Genomic DNA, 23,882 nt, shown 5'->3' with positions numbered 1-23,882 from the left:
CCTCTGCCCTCCCCGGCCACGGCTGCCTCTGCTGATGGAGGGAGCGGGGCTTTCCCCCGGCCACAGCCTCCAGGAGACCCCTCTCGTCCTCCCCGACCTGCGCCGCGGCCTCCTGCGGGCGGAGGTGCTCCAGGAGGCCGCGCAGGAGGACGCGGAGGGCGCCGACCTGGGGGCTGCCGCCCTCGGCCGTGCCGAAGGCCATGTCTGCCAGCTCCGCCAGCGTGACGGTAACGCTCATGCTGCCTTCGCCCGCCCGCCCCCCCCCGGGCCGCCCCGGGCCGGGGATGCTGGGGCGGGGGGTCCCGGGGCTGAGGTCACAGGGGACGTTACCCGGAGATGGCCGCGGGGGTTCTGCCCCGGAGCCGCCCGGTGGCGGGGAGCGGGCCCCGGTGCGGCCTGGCGGGGGGAAGCAGGCCCCGGCCTGGCGGGGGAGAGCAGGCCGCGGCCCGGCGGGGGGGGGAGCAGGCCGCGGCCCCCGGCTGGGAGAGCGCGGCCCAGGCCCGCCCCGCCGCGGCACCGCCCGCCCGCCCCGCCCCGCCCCGGAGCCGGCAGGTGCCGGAGCCGCCGCCGGGAGCCCGAAGGCGGTAGGTGCCTCCCCACGGAGCCGAGCGGGGGTCGGCCGCAGGGCCCCGGGGAGCGGTGGGGCCGGGCGAGGGAGAAGGCGGCGGCGGTGAGGGAGGCCCGGCCGGACCGGTGCCCCCCAGCCCCGGGCAGGCCGCGGCGGCCTCCTGGCAGCGGGGCCAGCTGGAGGCGTGGGGACACCGAGCACGGCGGGGGGGGGGACGCGGGAGAAGCCCAGCACCATCCGCCGGGGATCAGAAAAAGAGGGATGAAAATAAATCCCCGCTTAACTCTTTGAGGGAGGACCTCGCTTCTCCAGGCAGAGGGAAGGTCTCTGTGCGCTGCCGGGGCTGGAGCGTTTGCTGGGGAGCCACGCATCCCGGGGAGAAAAGGTATGGATAGAGGTATGGAGAGATGGGCTGGGGAGAGGGGGAGGCAGCCCTGGTCTCGGACTGGGCTTTAACGCTGTCTGCAGCGGCCACAAAATGCTGCGGGGTGCTACTAAAATCTTACAGAGCTTCAGCTTTGTACCTTCAGCAATGCAGGGGAGGGTTGGGATGGGAGGATCGGGATGCGCTGGAGGGCTGGAGCAGTGGGATGAAATTTAATCGGATGGAAAGTGAGGTCGTGTACTTGGGAGAAGACTTTCCGCTGTAAGGCGAGCGCTCCAGCCCGACCGAGGTCGTGCCAGCTTGCGGAGAGGACGGCTGGGAGAAGGGCAAATATGATCCATTACCCAGACAGATCCGTGGGAGAGGAGGGAGCCAGGCCTCAGTACAAGTGTGTGTGTTTCCACTCATCCCTGCTCAGGAGAGATGAGCTTGGGCTGGAACTGCCCTTGCAGTGATCAGGAATGATGAGCCCATTTTAGAGGAGCTGAAAGAAGCTCGGGTGTCTTGATGAGCAGGAAGAGAAATTACGATGATGGGGATGATATTGTCCCTCAGCACATTGGCAGTGTGAACCCTGTGAAATGAGGAGAGCTCATTCAGTGCAACGACGAATACCAATGAATAAATGTTAGCAGGAGGCTGGGAGGTCTTTAACCATCAGAGCGGTGAGATCTTGGTTCTGACTCCCAAGGGGACTGGAGAGGAAAAAGAGTAGGAGCTGTTAAGGCAGCGCTCAGTTTCTTTATGAAAAGCACAGGGGGTTGTGATTGCTGCTAAACGGAGGGATGGGGCTTGGGACACCGGGAAGAGCTCCAGGGCCGTGCAGGGGAGCAGGAACAGGCAGGCTGGGATGGACACCGCCGTGCCAGCGTCCTCTGGATCATCCGCAGGAGTCACGCTCAAGGTTAAACTTCTCCAAGTTGCTGCAAGTGTAGGTGTGTGCCCCTTGGCCGAAGGCATCACTGGAGAAGTTGGCCAGAGATGGTCTCCTTGCACCAGTGAGAACTGGTGAGGGGACTGGCGGTTGTCACATTCCAGGCTGAGCCTAAAGTATCAGGTGGTAGACTAGGTCAGGCATAGTGATTTTAGGTAGAAATGTTTTAAATGATAATTACAGTGGTTTTGAGCTGTATGTAAGACTTGCTGAGAGACGCTTTGTGAATATGCAAGATACCCTCCTCTTTCTTCCCTCTCAACCAGTGTGCTTGAAATGAGGCTTTCGTTTCAGCAGGCGCCCTTCTGCTTTCCGGAGTGTGTGACTGGAGTAGGCTGTAGGGGAAATTAGAGTGAGTATTATGTAGCGTAATATATAGCCATAGTATGTCATTCATTCATTTTTTAGGAACTAAACAAACTCGGGTCAGTGTGGAAAGCGCAGGCTGAAAACTTCCCTTTCCCAAAGGCTTTTCTGTCTAAATGTTGTAGCGATGTCCATGCGCCCCAGGAAATCCCCGGCAGCGTTTAGCAATGTACCTGCTCTGTTCTCCTTAGGCGTTACGCAAGGAAGGAATTCCTGCTTGGAGGTAGGGAGGCAACAACTTTAGGAACTGATACGAGGCTGTTTAGTGGTGTGGCTTGAGCAGAGATGGGGAATGAGGCTGTAACACGGGCAGGGTGATGGAGCAACGTCCCCAGATGTCCCCTAAGTGATGCCAAGTGGAGCAAACATGCTTAGTCCTCCCCAGCTGCTCTTGTAGGGATGGTGGGGCTGCGGTGGCTGTGTCTGCTCAGGGCTGCACTCAGGGAGGTGCTGGGAGAGGGGATGTGTATATTCATGTGCTGAGTACCAAAAGATCTTGCTACAGGTGTGGCTGGGACAGTTAACAGAGAGGGAGCTTCTCTTTCAGAACCTGAGCCCTTCCTAAGAAGATGGAAGATGGTGTTGAGTTTCTTGTTGTGTTCCCTCAACAGGTCCTGCACCTGAAATTCAGTTCCTGGTGCTTCTGTTCTGACTGGAGCTCTGTCTCAGCTGCCGTTATCGAAGGAGGGAGGGTGTCTCCGTCAGCGCCTTGTTTTGGTTTATGAGCATGTTTTTGAAGCTCGCTTCCTAATCAGCCATGCTTTCTGTGCGTGGGAAATCACGCAGCGGTGCAAAGCGCGGCCACTGCTTTCCTTCTGGATGAAGCACAACCGGCAGATGCGCTCTGGGAGCGCAGCTAATGCACTCCTGTGGCTGAAGGGCATTCGGCCAGGGGCCAGACTAGAGCCTGTCCACAACACCCCCACTGTATGTGTTTCAGGGGGTTTTGGGTCCTTGGCCCAGTGTTGTCATCTGCGGCAGTGTTCCCATTGCCAGTGTTACTAACATAGCGAGAGAAGGGATGAGAGTAACTTTATTAGGTAAAAGATTATCTTTTTTCCCCTTCAGATGTGAATTTAGCAGATAAATATTTGTATTTAAAGGATGTGGATGATGCAGAGATCTTCCAGTATAAGGATGAGTGGTTTTGGAAGGAGATACACAGACTTCTAGTATCTGCTCTGATCCAAGATCAGTTTTTTCCTTATGGGTAAAGAGAAGTATGAAATTAGGTGTTCTATGTCTGTTCATGGTACTGTTGTAAAGCTCTACATTTGATTTCTTATAATTGCTTTAATTGGGAGAGAATATCCTAGATGGAAAGAAGCTAAGTTTTTTAAACTCTTTTTAATAGCGTTTTTTATAGGGTCTGCAACGGGGCTGTGCGTCACTTTTGCTGGTATCACCATGGCTCTGTACGTGTGTCAGTACTGTGATAGTTTTTCTCTGTACAGGCTCACGTTTACTCAGCTTTGCACCAAGCTGGGGAAAAGATTGATGGGTGCTGGGTGAGACAAGGAGGAAATAGTGTTTGCATAATAAGAAGATTAAAATAATAATGAAGGCAGCAGGACTGAATATACCTTTAAGCTTCTAGGCAGGTATGCCAACTTCTCATCAAATTGCGATGAGGTGTTCTCCCAGACTGATCTGTGCAAAGCTGCTGAAAACAGGGAGGACAGGAGAGCTGGAAAACAAAAAATAGATGCTAATACACCTCATGGCTCTTAGCAGCAGTCAATGATGTTCTAAAAGGAAAGATTTTAATTGTACAGTACTCTTCCCTTCTCCCCAATACAGTAAAAGTGATGGTTTGTAGTGGGAACTTCAGTTGTTCTGCAAATTGTTGGAGGTTTTTGGTTGGTTTTGCTTCTAGGACCCGATTTTGCAACCGTTCCGCGAGCAAAGTACTCTAGCCTGAAACCCATCGACTCTCCTGCAGATTTCGGAGCGAGGCACCTGAGCACACAAGTTTGCAAACACGGATGTGTAGGTACTTTTTTTTCCTTCAAAAAACACATGATGAGCAACTCCTGCCTTGGGATGTGATATTCACCTTGCTGTTTGCCTGTTGTTCCCGATCGGCACTCGGTATCCGTCTTGCAACTGGAGAGAAGCAGTGCGATTTTCATAAGCAAAGGACGTATCTCCTTCTCTGATCAAAGGGAATGCAATTAGAACAGATGCCGCAGGGAACCACAATCCATTTTCTCAACAGTATAAAGTAGAGATTTCAGAGGCAGGGGGAGCGCAGTTTTTACTTCTGGCATGAAATGCTCAGAGGAAATCTCGGCTGCTGTTACGGTTTTGCTTTGGGCTCATTCATTCAGAGCTGCCTCATGGCTGCAGTCTAAAATTTGTTGTATTTGTGGTGGTGAAAAAGGGCTGTTTGAGAGCTCGGAGAGTACAGCAGGCCCGTGCCGGTCGTAGGTCTGGGTAGAGGATGGAGGTAGGAAGGAAGCTGCTTCATGCCGCACAGCTCCTGTGTGAGGCCCCACTTCAGTGCAGCTATCTTTAATCTGAACTCTCTTAGCAGGCCTGAATTTAGAGTTAGAAAATACACGAAATAACCCCAAAAGATGGCAATGTAATTAGCATCTTAGGAATTGTGAAGAGCAGCTGCCGACCCTGTGTGGTTGACTTTGTACTTCTTTGCATGATGAAACCTGAGATGATCAGAGAATGAAGAACTGAGCTGGGGCTTTTCGTGCAAATTAAGTAATATATTTCTCTATTACCTATTGTGATTAGTAAGGTAACTCTGCATTAGTAATAATTCTGTTTCCTTTACCTCCTTTATACATAAGAAAATGGAATAATACTCAGTTCTCTTTTAGATTAAGAGAATTTAGGATAAAGCATTTGTGCTGTGATGGCGGTCCCTCTGCCCTGAACCAGTGTGCAGGTAGACATTCCCTTCTGTATGTCCCTGAACCTTCTTTGATACCCAGTGTCTGCATTTAGAAAGAAAGTCTTCTCTGCCTTGGATACCTATGAACAGATACCTATTAACAGTTTCGGAAGATGTGTTTTTGGAAGGAGCGTTCTAGCTTTTAAGTTTACACACTTACTGTTTCGTCTTGCATTCCATCTTACAGTCATAAATTCCACCCGTCACATCTTGCCGTGGTACATGCACATCCCACGCTCTAGCTACATTTCATCTTTATTTACTCGTTGCGTTGCGTGGTCACAGAGAAAAAGAATTTTACTTAAAACGTGAACCATGAGAGCCTGTTTGCTTTGGGACGCTTTCCTTGAGCTCTTGTTCTGGGAGTTAGCGTCAAGGCTGGGTCTATGTGCGAAGGCCTTGTGGTGTAGTTATCCCAGCAAGTCCCGGTGCTGGGAAGAGGTTGGGTCTGTGGGAGCTGCCTTCTCAGCAGGGTGGATTCCCCTGCCCTGCCTGGGAGAGGCGGTGGGAGACCTGGGGACCTGTGCAGGCTGCAGGGAGAGGCTCTTCGACCACTGCAGAGGGGTAAGTTAGGCTCTCTGAGCTCCCCCCATGGTTTATACTGGCTCCCTGAAAAAAAAAACCCAAAATACAGCCCACTCTCAGACTAAAAGGACTTTGAAGATGTAAAAAGGAAAAGCACAGCGGCTTGCTCTCTCTTGCTGTTGGGCTGCGTGTGTAGACACAGTACGCGTCCCGCCTCACTCCAGATCTCAGCCAGTATTGTTTTTGTGAGCATTGACGTCCCAAAATGGTATCTACTGCATGTATCTTTAGAAAGGAAGCCCTGACTTACGTCATTTGGTAATTAAATCTTTTACCGAGACAAGATGTGGTGGCTGAGGCGCAGTTACATGTGAGTACATGTTATCCGCCGGACTCTGGGGACGGCAAGCACGGTCAGCCCGTTCCCTGCAGGGATGGACTCGAAGGGTCTTCCCACTTATTACCGTTTTATCTTTAATCTGACAGGACCTCACAGTGCAAGATAAAATGAATTGGAGGGGTTTTTTCCCAAACATATTTTGAAGCACAGTTATTTGATTGAGAAGGTACAGCCCCCTCCCTATTTTGTGAGGGGTAGCTGAGGAATTGTATTAAAAATAAGCCCTCATTGCTCAGAAATCCCTTGTGTTTCCTTCCAGAGCCCCACAGCTGGAGAACAGATATAATCTTTAAGATTATGGGTGAATGAATAAGATTAATGTCCCGGGGAGAATTACTGTAAAATTGATTTCATTTAGGTCACGGAATGAAGATTGTCATGTGAGAAGACTTGAGTAAAACTTAACTGTAGCCTGGCCTTCCTGGGGGCTAGATGGGCAGCGCTGGGGCTGGCTGCGAGATGGGAGCACTTGTCTTCTGCTTGGCCGTTCGCAGAGAGTCGTAGGAAGCCTGTCCAAGTCGTGCTTTACCTCGGGCACTTCCAGTGAGGGTAAGGGAAAAGGGCTCCTCACCCTCTGCTAATAGCATCCCTGAAATGGGCTGCACTTCCCTTTCTGGAAAGCATTTGTCCAGCCTGTAAGTCTTTGTGATATTGGGATGCTAATGCTGTAGAGGAACAAATAAAGGCAAAGATCAGGGCATAAACGGGGAGCAGTTTGTGTCCTGGCAGATGGCCGAGCGGGTGTTGCGTCGAGAGGCTGGTGCCGGGAAGCACCACCAACTTTGCTTGATTCAATGAGAGCTAAATTTGCCTCCCAGGAGCAGAGGCAGGGTTGCCTGCTTTTTATGGCAGTACCATGTGTTTGCAGAGCTTTTAAAAATAAAGATTGGCTAATATGTTCTGGATTGACTTGTTCCTATCTCCAAGACCCAGAACAGCTGCTGTCCATGTTTTCTCTCCTTCCCTTTTGGGTTGTTTTGTTGTGTTATTTTTTTTTCAAATGGCCATGACTCAGCCCTTCCCTGCTGCTCTCCGAGTTTCCTGGTTTCTGAATAGGCTATTCTTGGGACAGCGGTTCCTGACAGATAGGAACAAGGGGAGTGTTGTGTTGTTTCGTTTTGTTTTCTCCTCTGGCCTGTCTTAATGCTCTGCTTCCCTCTGATTTTTTCCTTGTTCCTGAATTACTGAATCATCCTCAATTGTTGGATGCCATCTGGGGCATGTTCTTGCCCTTGTGAGGAGCCCTCTCGGGCATGATCCAGGCTGTGATCCTTGCACAGCACCAGCTTTTCTTTTGCAGCAGGATGACGGTGACACTCCGAAGAGCATGGAGGGTTATCCTGGTACAGCTATGTCTATTGTAACGCTTTAAAAACCTTTGCTTTAGCCCCTCTAATTCCAAAGGACAGTGCTTGGCTCTCCAGTGATCTACCTTGCAAGGGGCAGATCCAGGTGAGGACCGCTTCTTCATGCCGTGCCTGCATGACACAGGTAATACGGTGACTCTCATCGCAGAGCTACGAGGCAGCGCGCTCCGGTTCAAATGGCTAAGCGTGACTTCGGATGCATGCTGCCTCTGCACATACTTTCACGAATAAGGGGAAACTATGAACTGGAATTTAAAAACAATGGAAAAAAAAAGCTTTCTGATTGCTTAATTAGTTATTGTCCCCCCATGGATAGCAAAGGCTGGAAAACTGAAGGATGCCGTCTCTGAAGTGCTTCACAATGCAGTTACACAGCTTCTTAACACGGAGGGCTTTTGAATTTCTTCTGAAGTTGATTCCTCTGTAGTGTGGGCTGGGGAAAGTCACCTTCCAGTGGCGGGTAGTGCACCCCGGGCCGGGCGTGCTGGCCGCCACTCTTGCTACACAGATGGGTGGTTGGAAGTGAACGTGCTGTCTAATGCTAAACAATCTTTGCTGGGTTTTAGTTTTATTAAGAGCACAGCTATTTCTGTCAGGACGCGCTTGTATGCGAGGGGCAAGTAGCCTGAGCTATTATATATTTTGCCTTGAAAACACAGTTGGCTTTTTAAAAAAACCAGAGGCACTCTTATGTTTTCTCAAAGTCTGTGGTTACCAAGAGAACTTTCTCAGACAAAAGTACGAGAGGACTCAAAACACAAGGGTAGTGTTCTTCTTTAGCATCCCTCCACGTTTTTGGATATGCTGTATTGTTGTTAAGCCAACCAAGATAAAAGCTTTTCTGTGCGAGAAGGCTTGGAGAACATTCACTGCCAGATTAAATTAGCCTTCCTGAGAATAAATTAGTCGTCGTGATGTAGGCAGCCCCGCTCACTGCAGCTGTAAAGTCCACGCATGCTAGTACCCACAGCAGATAAATGATAGATGTGATAGCAGTGTTCGGGGTAGTGCTGTTAACTTGAGATTAGATTTCTGGCTGGTGACGAAAGAAAATCAGCCCGTTGAATTTTACTGATTATTTCTCCAAATAAGAAGCAGGCCACCCTTTTAAGAGAGGGAAAGGAACCCCTGGGGTTCAGTGCAGCTTCATTTTGGGAGGAAATCATGGACTAAAGCCAATGCTGTACCCCCGCTGCAGTGACCCTCCAACCTGGGACACTTTTGAGGTCCTCGAGGGTCCCGGTCACCCAACACATGGCAGAAGGGGAGCGTTGGAGCCTTGCGTTGGAGGGGAGGACAAAGACAGGAACACGGAGTGGAGGAAGGCAGTCGTGATGGGATTTCCATGCTGCTGCCGACGCCTTTGGGCTTGTGTTTTTAACTGACCGCTGGATAAATAGCTGCTGCTAGTGTGTGCGTGCTGCCCTTTTCTTAAAGGCGTGTTCAGTTTGTCTTCTAATTAACTTAGCGCCTTTGTTCTGCTTTATGGTATATAACGAAGTGCTCGCAGGAGGTGTGGGTATGTGCTGAAGCCTCAGCTTGCCCTTCCCACCTGCTCTGCTGTGACCATTCAGCTTCTCCAAAATCTTAACGTCGTCTTTGAGCAGGAGAGTGAAGCTAGGACTAGAGACCGTTTCCGTTGCCGTTAAATATCAGCTCTTCCCCGGGCTTGTTGTAGGTCTTCCACAGAGACGTCATCAGGAGCATATTTGCGTTTTGGGAATGGAGGTTCCCTCAAAGTTTGTGGCTTCGAGCTACAGGCGTTGTTGTTTTAGCCTTTCAGACTCCCTCTTGGGTGCCACGATTCAGGATGCATTAGCGCGGTGGGAGCTCAGGTTTGAGCTGGCTGCTGGGCTATTCTGATGAGAGGGGAAACAGTTCCCAGCTTGTTTAGTGTCGTAGCTGTGGGAGCTGCTCTGTCTTCATCAGGCTCAGGGGAGGATTTCAGTCCTGAGCCCTCCAGAGCAGCTGAGCTATTTACCTGCCCTGAGAGCATCTTGGTACTACGCACTTGAATTTTCACCAGTCTTATCCCCTGCTGAGTGCAGTGACCCAGCCTTAGGACTCTTCAAAACCCTCTGACCAGCGATGCTTTTAATTTAACAGTAAAGCAGTGAGGTGTTGTCTTGACAGAGAGGCAGAGAAAGCGTTTAGAAAAGCTTAGAACGGGGACCTGAGGAGGTGCGTTGCTGCATATTAGGGATGCTTTGAATCCAGCTTCTGTGTCTAGATTTTCAGCAAGAGGTCTTCTGCTTGCTTTGTCCGCAGTTCTGGAGTCGGGGCGGCTTGTATCCAGGTGATGTCCCACGCATGCCAAAACTAGGATGGTGCCTGGAGATGTGGCCTGGAGAGGTATGAGGACATCATCTCTCTTCCTTCACCCTTGTTTTCAAAGGGAATACAGCTCTGCGTGCCCGATTGCAGATCTTGCTGAACTTGGCTAGCTGATTGGTATCTATCATCTCCGCCACTGTTCTTGTCAGATCTGCTTACATTTAAGTTAGCCAGGCTAACGATGTGGCTTCGCATGTCTTCGTTGTCTCGCCTGGCAGGACTGCTGTGCGTTGCCTCCGAGCAAGCGGTAGTGGCAAATTAGGCTCACGGAGAAGTAGGTTTTGGCGTGATCTGAGGGACAGATATGTAGCAGCTCGTGACATGGCTTTGTTCAGCAGATAGCAACAGTTTTGGGGAAGGGGTTACAACGGAGTTTGCAGGAACTTGGTGCTGCAAACTGAAACCAAAGTCATGAAAAGAGGTCAGTGCAGACTAGCCAAGTCTGGCTGGAACTGGAGGGAGGAATGGGACGGGCAGGAGCTGTTTGTCACTCAGGGTTGCATCCCAATGCTCCCTCTGAGCCACCGCGGTGCTGCTGGAGATGACCCAGCACTGGGCATGCTCACTGGCTGTTGATTAACCTGGAGGTTTCCCCCTCTGTGAGCTGGGACATTGTCATCGGCCTTTGAGCAGCCCAGATGAGCTGGGCTTGGGAGCAGGGGAGTGCAGGGTACCCTTCTCCTGTCAAACTGCCAGGGGACGAGGGAGCCCCGTGCTAGCAGGGCCCTGGGCCACCCCGAGAGAGGGCCTGGTCTGGAAACGGGAAGGTCTGGTCACACCGTGGGAGCGCGAAGGTGAGTGTGATAACATGAGCGGCCTCAGCACAGAGGAGTTCCTCCGGTGCACATCTCTGGACGTGCATGGATCCTCCTTGTTGGCAGTAAGACCTGGGAGAGATCTCAGACCTTAGACACACACTCCTGCTTAACCCCAAACCACGCTTCTTTGCAAAGAGCGAGCCGTGGCCTTAAATAAAATTGAGTGACATAGAGCGCTTCTCACTAGTCCTCAGAAAAAAAAGCAAGGTGACACTGTACCTGTTAAATCTGAATGTCAGCAGCTTCTCTGGCACCAAGGCAGGGGTATTTGTGAAGACAGAAAATGCTAATGTTGGAGACTGGAGTCGGTCCTATAGCAAGCTGGTGCTATGCCTCGGATAAGAAAACATCAGTACCGTGACATATGTTTCGTACGTCTCTTGGAAGGAAAATGGATCTGGAATCACCACCAATATATTTGAAGTTATTTCATTGTGTTGCAAAATCTGCAAGGGAATTCTGAATAGGCTCTTGGCCTCTGATTAATTCTGAAACTGAAAAGCGGCTACATCTCCACAAAAGTGCTGATCCTCTATGACTAATTTCCTCCTCCCTTGGAGCTTACTGTGTTATTTAATGGAAGTCACACATCTAATCAGTTTGATTCAGCAATGATGGAGCTGTATTATTTGACTTTCTCTCAAAAAATTCTATAGAATGAGGGAGCAATGAAAAAATGGGATGCATAAAGGAATAAAATATTTTTAGTATAGTTCTGGGAAGGAAATCTATAAAATCCTGAGTTGTGCTGTGAGACGTAGTGGGTAATCATCCTGCATTCATCTTCCCTGTGCGAGAGCTGGGAGGTGCTATTGGAATGGGCAGGCAGCAGACGGTGACAGTAGGAGACACTTTTTTGTGTAGAAAACGTAACTGAAAATGTAACTGAAGAGCAGAACTTGCCACTGCCATCTGTGGCAGAGCTGAGTGAGCCGGTGGGCTGTCAAGGAATTAGGGTGGGCCACGGAGAAACTCCAGGCTGCCTAATCTCTCAAACCCGGAGTGATGGGAGTGGGAGGGACTGACAGGGGGGTCATTCTGCCTTCTCTTGCTTCCTAACTGGTCCTTCAGCATCTGTTTTGGGCTGCCATCAGAGGTGAGCTACGGAGCTGTGACTGTCTTTCATGCAAGGAACTGCGGAGCTTCTGCCCCATCTCCTCTGGGACTTCTCCTTGCTGTTAAGCTTCTTTAGCTGGGGGGTTTTATTTCTTTAAACCAAGAATGAGTCTTATGGCACAGTTAAGTTCGGTGTTATGTTAAAACAGCGTAGTATTGGAGTAGATCTTGGTTTTATTTGCTCTAGATTATTGCAGGTTATGTTATTAACATTATTAACTAGATACCAAATGGATGATGTAATGCAGTGTTTATCCTCTCAGGGGAAAAATTAAATAGATGCACAGGACTCCAGGCAACAGCTGCTGATACCGCTGGGTGCTTTCCCATGGATGTTATCAAGCGTTAGTTTGGGCTGTTGGTGAACTTCAGTGAAAGTCTCACGGAAAAGCTCTCTGCTTCCCCAGAGGTTTGGCTTGCGGCACCCTCCTTTTCTCGTCTGAGTCGCTCTGGAGCAGATTGCTAAGGTGCAGAGGAACTCAGGTTTGTCTTTAGCGTTTCTTTTAAATCACATCTTTGCATCCATGAGAACACCTGGCATATTGTAGTCTGTCTTCTCTCATGAGGCCAGGTCACCAGCTGCTAAGGTTTGAACAGAAAGCACCTCCTGAGTGGGAGGTGGTGTGTTTTCCAGGGCCAGTAGCAGCCTGCAGGGCAGGCTGGCTGCAACGTGCTCTGTGCTTGCTCCTGGTTCAGAAAACTGTCTTTTTGGGGGCTGAGTTTGGCTGCCCTGGTGGTCCAGAGTGCTGTGTGCACGCCTGAGCCTTCCCCGGTGCCCCTAAATGTGTAAGGGCTGGGGTTCAGTTTTGAAGCGTGGGGTAATGCCCTCTCCTCGCTGGTAGCTCACAGGCTCCCTCGCCGCCCCTCTTGGCTCTCGTCGGATGTCACCACCGGCACAGTGAGCTCTGCAGACGCGTGGTGCTTCCCGCAGCTGTGTGCTGCAGCTTGGGAGCCTGCGCAGAGAGCAAAGAGCTACCCCAGTTCATTCTTTTCATTTCGGCTGGGTTTTCTTTAAGTGTTCAGGTTAACCAGGTCCTGGCAATGCCATTTCTGCAGCCCTGGCGTGGAGAGCCAACAAGCACTTGGTCAGCCCATCTGGAGGGGAATAGCACTGGAGAGGATCCCAGAGGCGGCAGCAGGTCCTGACAAGCGCTCCTCCCGCACGTAACCCTTTGCGGGTGTTGCGGATAAACCATCCTTGTCTTAAACAGGGGGATTTTGTGTCCAGTTTTCCTGATGTTCAGGCAGAGGAGTAATTTGAATCTCTGGCTGAGGACAGCTGAGCCTGGGCTGCATCCCGGAGATTATGTGATTGTGCTTTGGATTTAATGCCCTGAGAAATCTTGCTTTGGACACAGCACCTGGCTTCCAGCGAGGATCCTGCTCTTAGTTGATTTGCCTGCTGAGTTACGGTGACACACAGAAGGTCAAACGACATGTCCGAGGTCCCAAGGTAAATGACTGCAATGAATGTTTCTCCAGAGATTTGCATACTGTAGAGCACAGCAGGGAGCTTTGGCCGTCTGACGTAGCTGGATTGAATGGTGAATAACCTTCTCCTCCGGCAGTCTTTTGTGTTAAAGGACTGCTTCTGTCCTGCTTTGCCAGCAGAGCTCTCCATCCCCGTACCCAAGGAAGAGCCTGACTCTCCTGGAAGTAGCAGTTTTCTGCAGCTGAAATCTGACTGCAGAAGTCTGGGAGAAATCTGCAGTTCTGCGAGCAGCCTGGCAGTTTCTGCACGGTGGGTTTGCGCTCCCTGGCAGCAGTACTGGAGGCGCAGGGCTTGTGCTTGGGGAAATGCAGCTGAGTCGCTCAGAAAAAGAACAGACTTTTCCATTAGTCCTTAACTTGGGTTTCCATCTGCGCCTTGCGCGAGTGTGTTGTAGGCATGCGCCCTCTTGCTGTCTTGCCCAGGACCAGGATGATGAGTTGAGGAGATGCTGCTAGGGTTAACAGCGGGATAAAGGAGGGGGTACATGCCTCCTGGTCAAGGATTGCCAGGGCATCCACTTTCTAAAGGAGGCTGCAGCACTGTCTGCTGTTTATTCCTTCCCTCCTGGCTCTGGGGAGACAGCGTGCAGGCTAGAGGCAGCAAATGCGCATGGGAAGAGGCAAGGCTGAGGGGGAAGTTTGGCTAGCTCGCAGGGAAAACATCTCTTTTTTTTTTTGTTCTGCGTAAAAACCAGGCAGAAGTAACCACTGATACTGCTTTTTCAGCAGGGATTTTTGCTATCTTTCCTTTCAAGGTAAGAGCTGTCTGCTGTGGGTTGCGCGTGGTGCTTTGAGGAGCAGTGGGAGTTGAGCCGCATCCCTGCAAGCTGTGTGCGAGCGTGCGAGCGGGCGTGCGCGCGGAGCGGGCAGCGTCCCTGCCTTGCTCTGTGGCACAGGCGTAACGCCGAGAACACGCTGCGGAGCAGGTCCAGGCTGGGCTTTGGAGATGCTGCTCGGAAACGCTGTTGCGGAGGAAGGCAGTTGTGATTGCTACGGTCGGGGTATGGCTCTGTCCACCTCTCATCTGACCCTGCTCGTTTTGATCCCTTCTTCCTACCCCTAAAGCCCCTTTTAAAGGGTAACAGGCTTTGGGTCAAATGACATTTTGCCAGCATCTGATCTGCCTTTTGTGCTCATACCTAGCACGTTTGTCTGCCTTCCTAGTCTCGGTATTTCCCTGTTTCTGGAGCAGGTAGAAGCCCGTGGCACACAGATAGCTTTCCTGGCGCCAGGAAAGCTGGGGTGGTGTTGGCCACAATCCTGTTCCTTTTTTAACAGGAAAGAGGCTGGCCTCAGTGAGGGAGCCTAGCTTCTTCAGAGCTCTCGACTTTGCTTTTAAAGATGTATTTACAAAAGCCTGGAAGCTGAAATTTGTGTCTGTTTGATGTGCAATGAAGCTGGAAGTGGTCGTATCCTTTTATTTATTCATTTAATTTTACTGTGTTTTTTCCTCTTCTAAACATCGGAAGTTATTTTTTGTGGAGGAAGAGCTCCAAAAATGTGCAGCAGCAGCTTTTGAAGTGCCAACATCACTGAACGTGGTTGAGTATGAACAAATCCTGCTTCCTCTCTCAGTGGCCGGAGCCACTGCTCATGTAGGCAAAACAAAGCCGAATCACCGTGGGTCTCCAGTTATCAAATGCAGGAGGAGCAAGGACAACGCAGGCCGTGTTTCTGCTCGTGGGAGTGGATCTCAGCTGCGCTGTGAGGCTGACTCAGAGCTGCACGGGGCCAGCGCTGCACCATCAGGGTTTGCACGTGAGTTAGACTTGCCAGCGATCTGCTCCGTCCAGATTTGTCTCACCCTTGGTGATTTCGTCTGGGAGGAAGCAGCCTGAAGCACACACGGCTGCTGCCTGGGCAGAACGGCGTTAACAGACCAAATCTTTGGGTCTCCAAGCAGTGCAGGAATTATCTGTGGCTGTCCTCCTTGTGGCATTTTCTGTTCAATGCATTGAGCTGGCGGGTGAGCTTTTATGGCATGTTAGCATATATTCAGCTAGGGCCTGTCGCGATGTTACCTGTTCCCTGGTCCCACTACGTGCCACGCTTCAGCTGATTTTGATGACATACCTATTTGGAGAGTGGGTATGGGCAGACCTTTCCTCTTGCCATGTTTGAATCCCAAACTGTTTCTGCGGCGAGCCTGTGTGATGGAGCAGAGGGAAATGCAGCCAGTGGGGAACTCTGGGCCCTAACACATCAGCTCCTCTCATCGCTGCTGTAAGCAGCTGGGAGAGCTTCGTGGCTGCCAGTTTTGGAGCTGTCAGTAATGGGGACCATGGGCTTTGGGGTATCGATCCCTAATTAACTAGAAATCTGGAGGCAGGGTTGCTGAGGATGGGAAGGAGGCAGATTAGAAAGCCTTGTGTTTCCACACACAGGATTGTGTGCTGCCCCACCAGCTCTTTGGCTGTGCTCACTGCTGTAGAGAAACCTCAGACCGACCTCTCGGGGCTGGCAGTTACACCCTGGTCTGGGGGGATCCAGAGACCCGCTGTTCGTTCTTCTCCTCGCCCAAAAGCTGCCTGAAATGAGACCCTGGGTCGACCGGGGAGCACGGAGACAGCTGTAGGGGAGGCCGCACGGATCGAAGCCGTAGCTGCGGTGGGCCAAGCCCTTTCTGGCCTTGGGGCTGCGATGGAGTCGTGCTCTCCTGGTTGTGTCTGTCACGCTGCAGCCCCGGCAGGGCTAACGGGAGCGGTGGGAATCTGGATCTTTTCTCTTTTGTTTTCTTTAGCAAAGCTCCAGCCTCGCCTGCGCGTAGCCTGCCATGCAGCTGTGGTTTAGTCCCTCATGGCCACATGTCCCTCCAAGCCACCCATAAAGGCCACAAGCTGTGAGACGGTAGGGGAGGACGAGGGGTGACCGGGTGTGCCTATGCAGTCCCGCGGCAGTGCCGCAGGGCAAGTGAAGCTTGCTGGAGCAGCGAGACCAGCCACAGCTTGCCGTCTCCTCTGTACTGCAGCAGCACGCGCCGGAGAGTGTGCCGGCATAGGCGATGCTTGCCGTTGCCGCAGCCGAGCACGGCTTCAGGTCACCGATCGAGACTTGAGGGAGATAACGGGCTTGCACTGAAAACACAGTGCAGAAATACCCCGCCAGAGCTCGGTGTGTTCAGCCTAGCAAAACAAAGTCTGAGTCAGGGCACGATGGCTGTTTGCAGCAAGCAGGGAGCGAAGGAAAGCTGTTCAGGCTCAAGAAGAGATGAGTGGAATCTGGCTACAAATAAACTAGAAACTGTAAGGCTGTCAGAGCAGTGGGGGCCTGGAACAGGCTTCCCATGGGAATAGCAGGAGCAGGACGGCCAGCACGCCGCTGGCATGTGAAGGGAAGTTTTGGGGTGTTGTCCCCAGAGAGGGAAAGAGGGATGGGCTGATCCAGCAGGTCCTCTCTGTCCTCTGATCCTTGTTCTGCTTGGTTTGTCACGCTGCCAGCCTGTCTCCTGCATTGAACAGGAGCAGTGTTTGCAACGATTGCAGGGTGGGTTCATCTTCTGTTGTTAGTTTAAAGTAGAGGAGCCAGTAAAAGCTGTTCTTCCAGTTAAGAAGAACTAAGCTGCATTTTTAGCTGGAAATAGCATCTCCTCTGTCCATCCCTTTACTGGTAACCGACTCCTTTTGAGTCTTACGATCCTGCGATGGGTCCTTGCTCCCAAAGGACCTGCCCTAGACATTGGTGGTTCCATCAGATCTTGAATTTAAGCCCGGTAAACTTAGCCTAAAGTTTTTGTAAAGCTCTTAGTTCAGCCCTAGGTGTTCAGCTGGTCTCTGAGCGTGGTTATTCCAGTAAGCCCTAGTGTGGATGCAATTACCGCAGTCTTTGGTAACATTTCTTCCCATGTGAGGACAGCTAGTTTGATCTAAGCTGTTCTCATGACACAGAAATGCACTGGTGGTTCAGCTTCGGTTAATGTGGGACAGCTTTGTAGTATGCTGGCAGAATGGCTCGTCTGCCACCGGACTCCAAGTCCGTCTCGCTGTGGCGGTGCCGTGGGCAGGAGAAGTCTTGTTTCTCTTTTGCAAGACAGAGGGAGCAAAGTAAGTTGGCTTTGCCTTAAGCTAGTGGGTAAAACCAGAAATGACCAGCAGCCAGAGTCCTTGTTACGTGCTTCTGGGGATCGTGTTTTGATGCAAAATACTGCTGTGTTTTTGTTTAGCGGCTGGATCTTCCCAGCTCACCTGCCTGTGCCCAGGTACCATCAACCTCCTTCAGCCCAGAAGGGCCCTGCCGGTGGGGCACGCTGAGGCTCCCCTCTCTCCGGCGCTGGGTGGGTGCTGCTCAGGGAAACTCTGCCTCTTTGCAGGGGTGCTGCAAGGTTGCCTCTCCGCGCTGCTGTACTACGGGGAGGATCTGGGTTGCTTCGCTTTGGCCACGTTGCTTTTGAGAGAAAATACTGCAGGGTCATCTGTGCCAGGGCAGTGAGCGATGTTCTGGGGTAACTCCCGACACAGCGCGGAGGGGAAGCCTTGTGCCCTCCAGCTCCCCGCCGAGCTCACTGGTGGAAACAGGCTGGGGCAGGTTTTGTGCTTCGCACGTTAAGATAAAAGAAAGCACAGGAGAAACAGCTTCTAAGAGGCTTAAAAGCAACAGGCTTTCTTTTCCTCCTGGGAAGGGCACACAGCCAACATCTTGCTCTTTACAGATCTCTCTTAATAAGCAGAATATTGCATTAAGAGTGACTGAGTCTGCCAAGTACGAGCAGAACATCCCTGCAGCCCCTGCAGCTTCCTTCATCCCCGTGCACGCGTGGCTCTGAGATCCGCCGGCCGTCGCCCTCGTGGCTGCCTTTTCCTGCTGGTGGAGGTGGCAGGATTAATTAATAGCTGGCTCAATCTGGGGCTGTTGCTTCATCTGACGAGTGTTTCTAGAGCGGCTGGTGGAGCACGTGGGTGGGATCGCCTCTTGGTCTCCTTGTCTCCTGAGTTTTCTCACCAGCTGCTTTGATGATGGGAGGAGTAAGGCTGGGGAGTGTTGAAAGATGTTATGGGAAGGCAGCATATGAGCAGCAATGGGAGGAGATCTGTTACCTTCGAGAAGCTGTGGGCTCAGCTGGCCTGCGTGGGCGAGGACAGCTCCCCAACAGGCCGGTGTCCCCAGGTAAGGACTTGGGGATGCTCCGGTTGGGCCGGGCTCATCCAGGAGCCCTGTAGGCATGGGGACAGGAAGGTCCGAGGCTCCTGGGTGCGCAGGGTGGGTTGGCTGTCTGCTTTCAGAAGAATAAGTCCTCCTTTTCTTTACATCCCCAGTGAAGCTAAAAAGAGCGTGGCCCAATTCGTAGCTTTGTAGGTCATTGAAGGAGAAGGAGAGCTCTGCAGTGCGCTGCACGTTGGGTGCTTTCCTCCACCTGGAAGCGCTCTGTGCCACGGCAGCTCTGCCGTACCCGCTGCACGGGCCGGCTCTCCTTCCCCTGGCTCTTACGGAAGACAGTGGAGAGAAAAGCAGGAGGAAGATGACCCCCCAGCCACCCTTGTATTACACTTTGAAGCTGTGTGGCTGCAACATACCGCTTAAGACCTCCAGGGAGAAATATTAGTCAGTAAATATGGACATCCTGGGGAGACCCTGCGCTGGTCCAGACTTTGCTCATCTCCTGGGGGGATCAGCATGCTGCTCCTCGATCAGCAACGGGTAATGGTGCTCCTCCGCAGACTTGTGACCTGATTAGATTTCCTGCCACCTTGCAGGAGGCTGCATGAGCTAGAAAAACAGGAGTGGAATAAAGCGAAGCCAGGCAGGTCAGGGAGGAATGGGTCTTCCCTCCCGTGTTTGCCGAGGCCTTGGCTTCCCTTGGCCCAGCAGCTGCAGATGGAGGTGGCTGTGCCCCGCAGGCAGCGCTTCGGGCACACCTGCAATGCAGGCAGGGCTGGGGCAGCGCTCGCTGCCTGGCCCGGTGCCCGTGGAGGCTTGTGCCGTGCCGTGGAGGTTGGCGTGCCCCGGGAGGGTTACCCAGCGCATGGCATTGGCGCCGGGGCCAGAGGGAGCCTCGCTGCCTCTCCTCCCTAAGCATTGACCCAGCAGGGTGCTGCCCAGCTCAGCCCCGCTCCAGCACCCCTCGGCCCCGAGCTCTCAGGGGATTAGGGGGTTGCAGGGCAGCCTTGCCAGTCATGCCTGGGGGGGGTAATGTGGCAGCAGCGCCTGCTGCAGCCATCTCTTGGGGTCCAGAGCCGCCCTGGTTGTGCCCATGGGCTTTTTGCCAGCTGGTTGTAGCCTGGGTGCATTTTTCCTGCTCAGTTGGGAGCTGCTGGAGTGGGACCGGTGGGACTGGCTGAGAAAGCACCGTCCTCACAGCACACTGACCTGCCTTGAGGAGAGCAGGAGACCAAGGGGAACAGGACAAGCAGGGTCACATTTGCTCCTGGCCCGTTGGGGACGAAGGATGGGGGGGTTCAAGTGCTCAGACCCCAAGGAGAGCTCTTAGCGCTGCTCCCCAGGCACTGACAGCAATGTCACCGTGTCCCGTGCCTGATGGCAGCCTTCCCAAGCACCGAGCGAACAGCCTCTCGTTTGTATTTCCCAATTTAGTCATGTCCTACCAGATATAACTGAGCCAGAGTAAACAGGGAAATCAGGTTTCTTGATGTCGTTGTGCTTCCTTGGAGTTCAGAGCGTGTCGGTGGGGCTTTTCCATGTGCCAAGGCCACGTAGCCTCGTGCCTGCCGTCGAGGGGACACACGTGGGGAGGTTCCTGCCCAGACCCGCTCTCCCCACGCTTGCACCAGGGAGAGGAGGGGGTTTGGCGTGGCTTCTCCATCGCTGTAACTCTCTTGCTGTCTCCTGTCACACAGATCCAGTGGGGTGAGACAGTTTCCAAACTACGCTGCTCAGAAGAATTGTTTTTCTCAGCTCTGTCAAGGCCTCTGAGTGTGAATTTTACCCCAGGTAAAATAATGGCTCCAGCTGTTAAAGATGGTCTCACCTTAACTCACTTGGTGAGAGTATTTAGAGATGCTCTCCATGGGTTTGCGTGCTCCACCTCAGAGTTTGTGCTTCAGGCTCGGGGTCTTGCCATCACCCCGGGGCGCAGCATTGCGTTATCACTCTGCTGGGTGGAGCTGGGGGGGGCTGTGGGTGACGCGGGCAGCTTTTCCCCAGCTTTGGTCCCGTAAAGCTGCAGCCGAGGCGCTTGGCAGAGCAGCTTCCAGCCCAGTACTGCCCCAGCACGCTGGCTGTGCAGCCGTGAGCCGCACCGATGAGCTGCTGTGCACCGCGTGTGGGCGTTACAGTGAAAACCCTGCGGAGCCGGCAGGAAGATGTTACATCTTGGATTTGCTGCCTGGGTTGAAGCCTGTCCAGCTTCGGGGCCTTGTTTCCGCCCGTGGCGGGGGGCTGAGGCCGGTGCAGCGGTGGCGCCAGCCCCGGACCCCGCCATTACCTGCCACCTCCTTCCCCAAGCACCGCGCAGCTCCGGTTGGGCGCCTGTGTGCAGCCAAAGGCTGGCGTCTCTTCTAAAGGCTTCTGTCGTTGCAGGGCCGCCCTGAGCCATGTCCAACGACCCTCCGCCACCCTACCCGGGCGGCCCCTCGGCACCGCTGATAGAAGAGAAGCACGGCCCACCCCCTGCGGCAGGTACTGGGGGGATCCCAGCTGCTCTGGGTGTCAGGGTGGCATTGCTGAGCGGGCAGGAGCCAAGCGAGTGTGGTTTCCCTCGCAGCACCCTGGCCGTGGCCTCTCCTTGCAGCTCTGCCCTGCAGCGCTCTGGGGAGAGTGGTGGGATGCTCGGCTCTGTCACCGTATCGCCCTCCGGGGAGGCAGGAGGGCCCGGGGAAGTGATGAGAGCCGAAAGGACTCCCTGCGCAAAGCCTGGCTCTGCTCATTGCTGTGGGGTGAATCTGGGCTTCTTGTGGCCCAGAGGACAAGGCTTGGGGGTGCCCTCCACCCTATGTCGTGTCTCCCTTCCCTGCGGGGGGGCCAACCCCCAAACCGCTCAGCCGAGCCACCATCTCCCTATCAGCTCCGCCGCCTCTTGCCCCGGCTGCCGACTCTCTTGTTTCCTTTCAGATGGCGTCCCCCCTGTCGTGGGCCAGCCCCAGGGGGTTCCCATCCCCCCTCCTGAATTTGGGCCCCCCCCATACGAGCCGCCCTCACAGCCGGGGTTCGTGCCCCCCCACATGCCCACAGATGGCTCCGGGCCCTACGTGCCGCCCGGTGAGTACCACGAGGGGCTGCGCGGAGCAGGGGGTGGTGATGGGCAACGACCCCTCTGGGGTGTGGGGGACACAGTGGGGTTCGGGGGGGCCATTTGGGGCTTGCAGCAAGGCTCCTCGGGTGGGGGCACAGTGCCTGCAGCAGGGCCGGCCCCCCCAGGGCTGTACCCAAGGTGGTGGTGTGACAGCAGGCTGGGATTCCCCCCCCCCCAGCGAAGATCTGGCCTCTCCTGCCGCGTACAGCGCCGTTCACCTGTGCACGTTTCTTATTCCCAGCAGGTTATTACCCGCCCCCAGGCCCTCACCCCCCCATGGGCTACTACCCTGCCCCGGGCCACTACCCCACTCCCGGTGGCCACACGGCGACGGTCCTCGTCCCATCAGGGGCTGCCACCACAGTGACGGTGCTGCAGGGAGAGATCTTCCAGGGTGCCCCGGTGCAGACGGTGTGTCCCCACTGCCAGCAAGCCATCACCACCAAGATCACCTACGAGATTGGGCTCATGAGCTTCCTTCTTGGCTTCTTCTGCTGCTTCGTGGGGTAGGTTCTGCAAGCAGAGCTGGGGCCTCCCTGCTGCCAGCAGCCCCGCGGTGATGGTGATCCCCGGGCCCAGAGCCCGCGGTGCTGCTGAGAGCCACGGTCTCCTCACGGCCAAGGGCTGGCAGCAATGGGGGCAGCGGTGGAGGTAGGTCGGGCCTCATCGCCTGCGTGCGTCTCACCAGGTTCTCCCTTCCCTCCGCGAGACGCGCAACTGCTCGCTAACGAAGCGCTGACCCTTGCGGTGGCGGCGGCAGCGCACACCAAGGGGCAGGGGGCTCTGTGCTGCCCTTTGCCGCGGCAGGGGGTCACGGTTGGCTCCCAGGGGCAAGCGCTCACCTCTCTTGCCCGCGTCCCCCTCCTGCGCCCGCGGGCTGTGCCCACGGGCTGCCGCGGGTGCCCAGCTCACAGCGCTCTGCCTCTTCCTCTGCTGCAGGTGCGATCTCTGCTGCTGCCTGATCCCCTGCCTGTTTGATGACTTCAAGGATGTGACACACACCTGTCCCAACTGCAAAGCCTATATCTACACGTACAAGCGCATGTGCTAACGGCACCCCGGGAGCCCGAGCCACTGGAATGACACCGGCCCCTCTCCCGCTGCCGTCCTCGTCTATGCGTGTGCATCACTCCTTCGCTTAACCCTCCGGTGGTGTGTATGTGTGTATCCCCGGCTCCCTCCCGCTCAGAGCTGCGACCACCTTCCCCAAGCTCCGGTCCTCGCCGTGAACGGTTGGATTGGCAACGCTGGCGCGGGTGCGCAGGGGAGGCGGGCCCAGGCTCCGGATGCAGCACGCAGGAGCGGGGGGCATCCCTCTGCACCCCCGTACGCTCCGAGGCCCCTCTCGCCTGGAACCACCCAGGGAAGAGCAGCAGCTGCTGGAGGCGCAGGGGTGCCCGCAGGAAGGGACGTGCTGCCCGCAGGGCGCTGCTGCAGGCCGGGGGGCAGCTGCCGCCCAGGAGGGGAAGGAAGGGGGGAGCCGAGCAGCCTGCAGCGCACACAGGGGAGGCAGCACAGCCCTCGGGGCACCTTCAGGAAAGGTGGTGGTGAGACAGAGAGGGTAGCGCCACGCGTGCCAGGTTTCAGCGTGGGTCACGGCCCTCTCCAGCCAGGTCAGCGTGCAGCCCGTAGGCAAAGCCCCTTCCCGAGGAGAGGCCGGCAGAGCCGCCTTCAAGGCGCTTGGGAAGAAACGGCAGCAGCACCGCACCCTTAATCGGCACCTCCGTCCTGCCCGAGGGGCCGCCCGCGCCTGGTGGCCATGGCCACTCCAGCTGCATGCGCCTCCTCCCAGCCCCTGCTGTGGCTCTTTCGGGGAAGGAAAGCCCCTGGCAGTTCCTCGCCCACCTGGCAAAACTGTTAGTGAAAAACGCATCCGGCATGTCGCTGCCTGCCCCGGCGCTGTAGATTAGAGGCGTTTGTTACCAGGCCGCAGCTGGCTCGCAGCTCTGGAGCAGACCCGTGCCCACCCGCTGCAGAGCCACGTCCCGAGGCCGGCAGGGTCTGCGGGCGCGCACCTTGCAGCACCTGTCCTGCCACCACCGCAGCTGCACCCTCTGGGGTTCCTCGTTGCATGCGGGTGTAGGGGTTTACTTTTAGCTCACTTAATACGGGGCAGAAGGAAGGGGGCAAGCGGGCAGAGACAGGAGCTGCTACCAGCACTGTGACAAATGAGGGCAAGATGACTTGGGAGCCATTTTCAGCCTCTTGGTGGCCCTCCTGGCCCCCTGCAGCCAGGGCAGCCGGAGCGTGCAGCCCCCCGAGCAAAGCAGGGGGTCTCTCAGTACGCAGGTCTGCAAACACGGCCGGGCCTGCACAGGCAGCTGCTGTTTGCTCAGAGGTGGAACGGTGGCACTGGTCAGTATTTTTATGTAAATAAATAACAGACCCTGAACTCCGTGTACCTGTTTTCTTCTCCCCCTCCTCCAAGCCCACAGCAGATCCACCCCCAGGGAGGCTGAGGATGAGGAAGGATGGCATGAGGGGG

At 54.4% G+C, this 23,882-nt stretch overlaps 1 protein-coding gene across 9 annotated transcripts; it reads left to right on the top strand.

Annotated features, from left to right (window-relative positions):
• Window positions 1-540: 540 nt before the first annotated feature.
• CDIP1 (cell death inducing p53 target 1) lies at window positions 541-23,773 on the top strand. Of its 9 annotated transcripts, none has more exons than XM_082312985.1 (7): window positions 541-584; window positions 861-953; window positions 20,004-20,097; window positions 20,686-20,784; window positions 21,217-21,363; window positions 21,639-21,903; window positions 22,337-23,773. In XM_082312985.1, the coding sequence occupies exons 4-7, from the start codon at window positions 20,700-20,702 to the stop codon at window positions 22,446-22,448; spliced, it is 609 nt and encodes a 202-aa protein (XP_082169111.1). In that variant the 5' UTR covers window positions 541-584; window positions 861-953; window positions 20,004-20,097; window positions 20,686-20,699; the 3' UTR covers window positions 22,449-23,773. The 9 variants fall into 9 exon arrangements, with proteins under 9 accessions (XP_082169111.1, XP_082169118.1, XP_082169112.1 ...); XM_082312986.1 differs by lacking the exon at window positions 541-584 and adding an exon at window positions 9,725-9,808 and having other exon boundaries at window positions 626-953; XM_082312987.1 differs by lacking the exons at window positions 541-584; window positions 861-953 and adding exons at window positions 7,525-7,580; window positions 9,725-9,808.
• The last annotated feature ends 109 nt before the right edge of the window (window positions 23,774-23,882 follow it).

The sequence above is a fragment of the Platalea leucorodia genome (genome assembly GCF_965183815.1).
Source record: "Platalea leucorodia genome assembly, chromosome: 5".
Taxonomy (NCBI): Eukaryota; Metazoa; Chordata; class Aves; order Pelecaniformes; family Threskiornithidae; genus Platalea; species Platalea leucorodia.
The sequence above is the reverse complement of the archived record's forward strand: the minus strand, read 5'-3'. Positions and strand labels throughout refer to the sequence as shown.

Coding starts and splice junctions, on each gene's coding strand:
- CDIP1 (XM_082312985.1), top strand. CDS start 20,700: ATGTCCAACGACCCTCCGCCACCCTACCCGGGCGGCCCCTCGGCACCG. Junction 21,364..21,638: donor CGGGCCCTACGTGCCGCCCG/GTGAGTACCACG, acceptor TCTTATTCCCAG/CAGGTTATTACCCGCCCCCA. Junction 21,904..22,336: donor TTCTTCTGCTGCTTCGTGGG/GTAGGTTCTGCA, acceptor CCTCTGCTGCAG/GTGCGATCTCTGCTGCTGCC.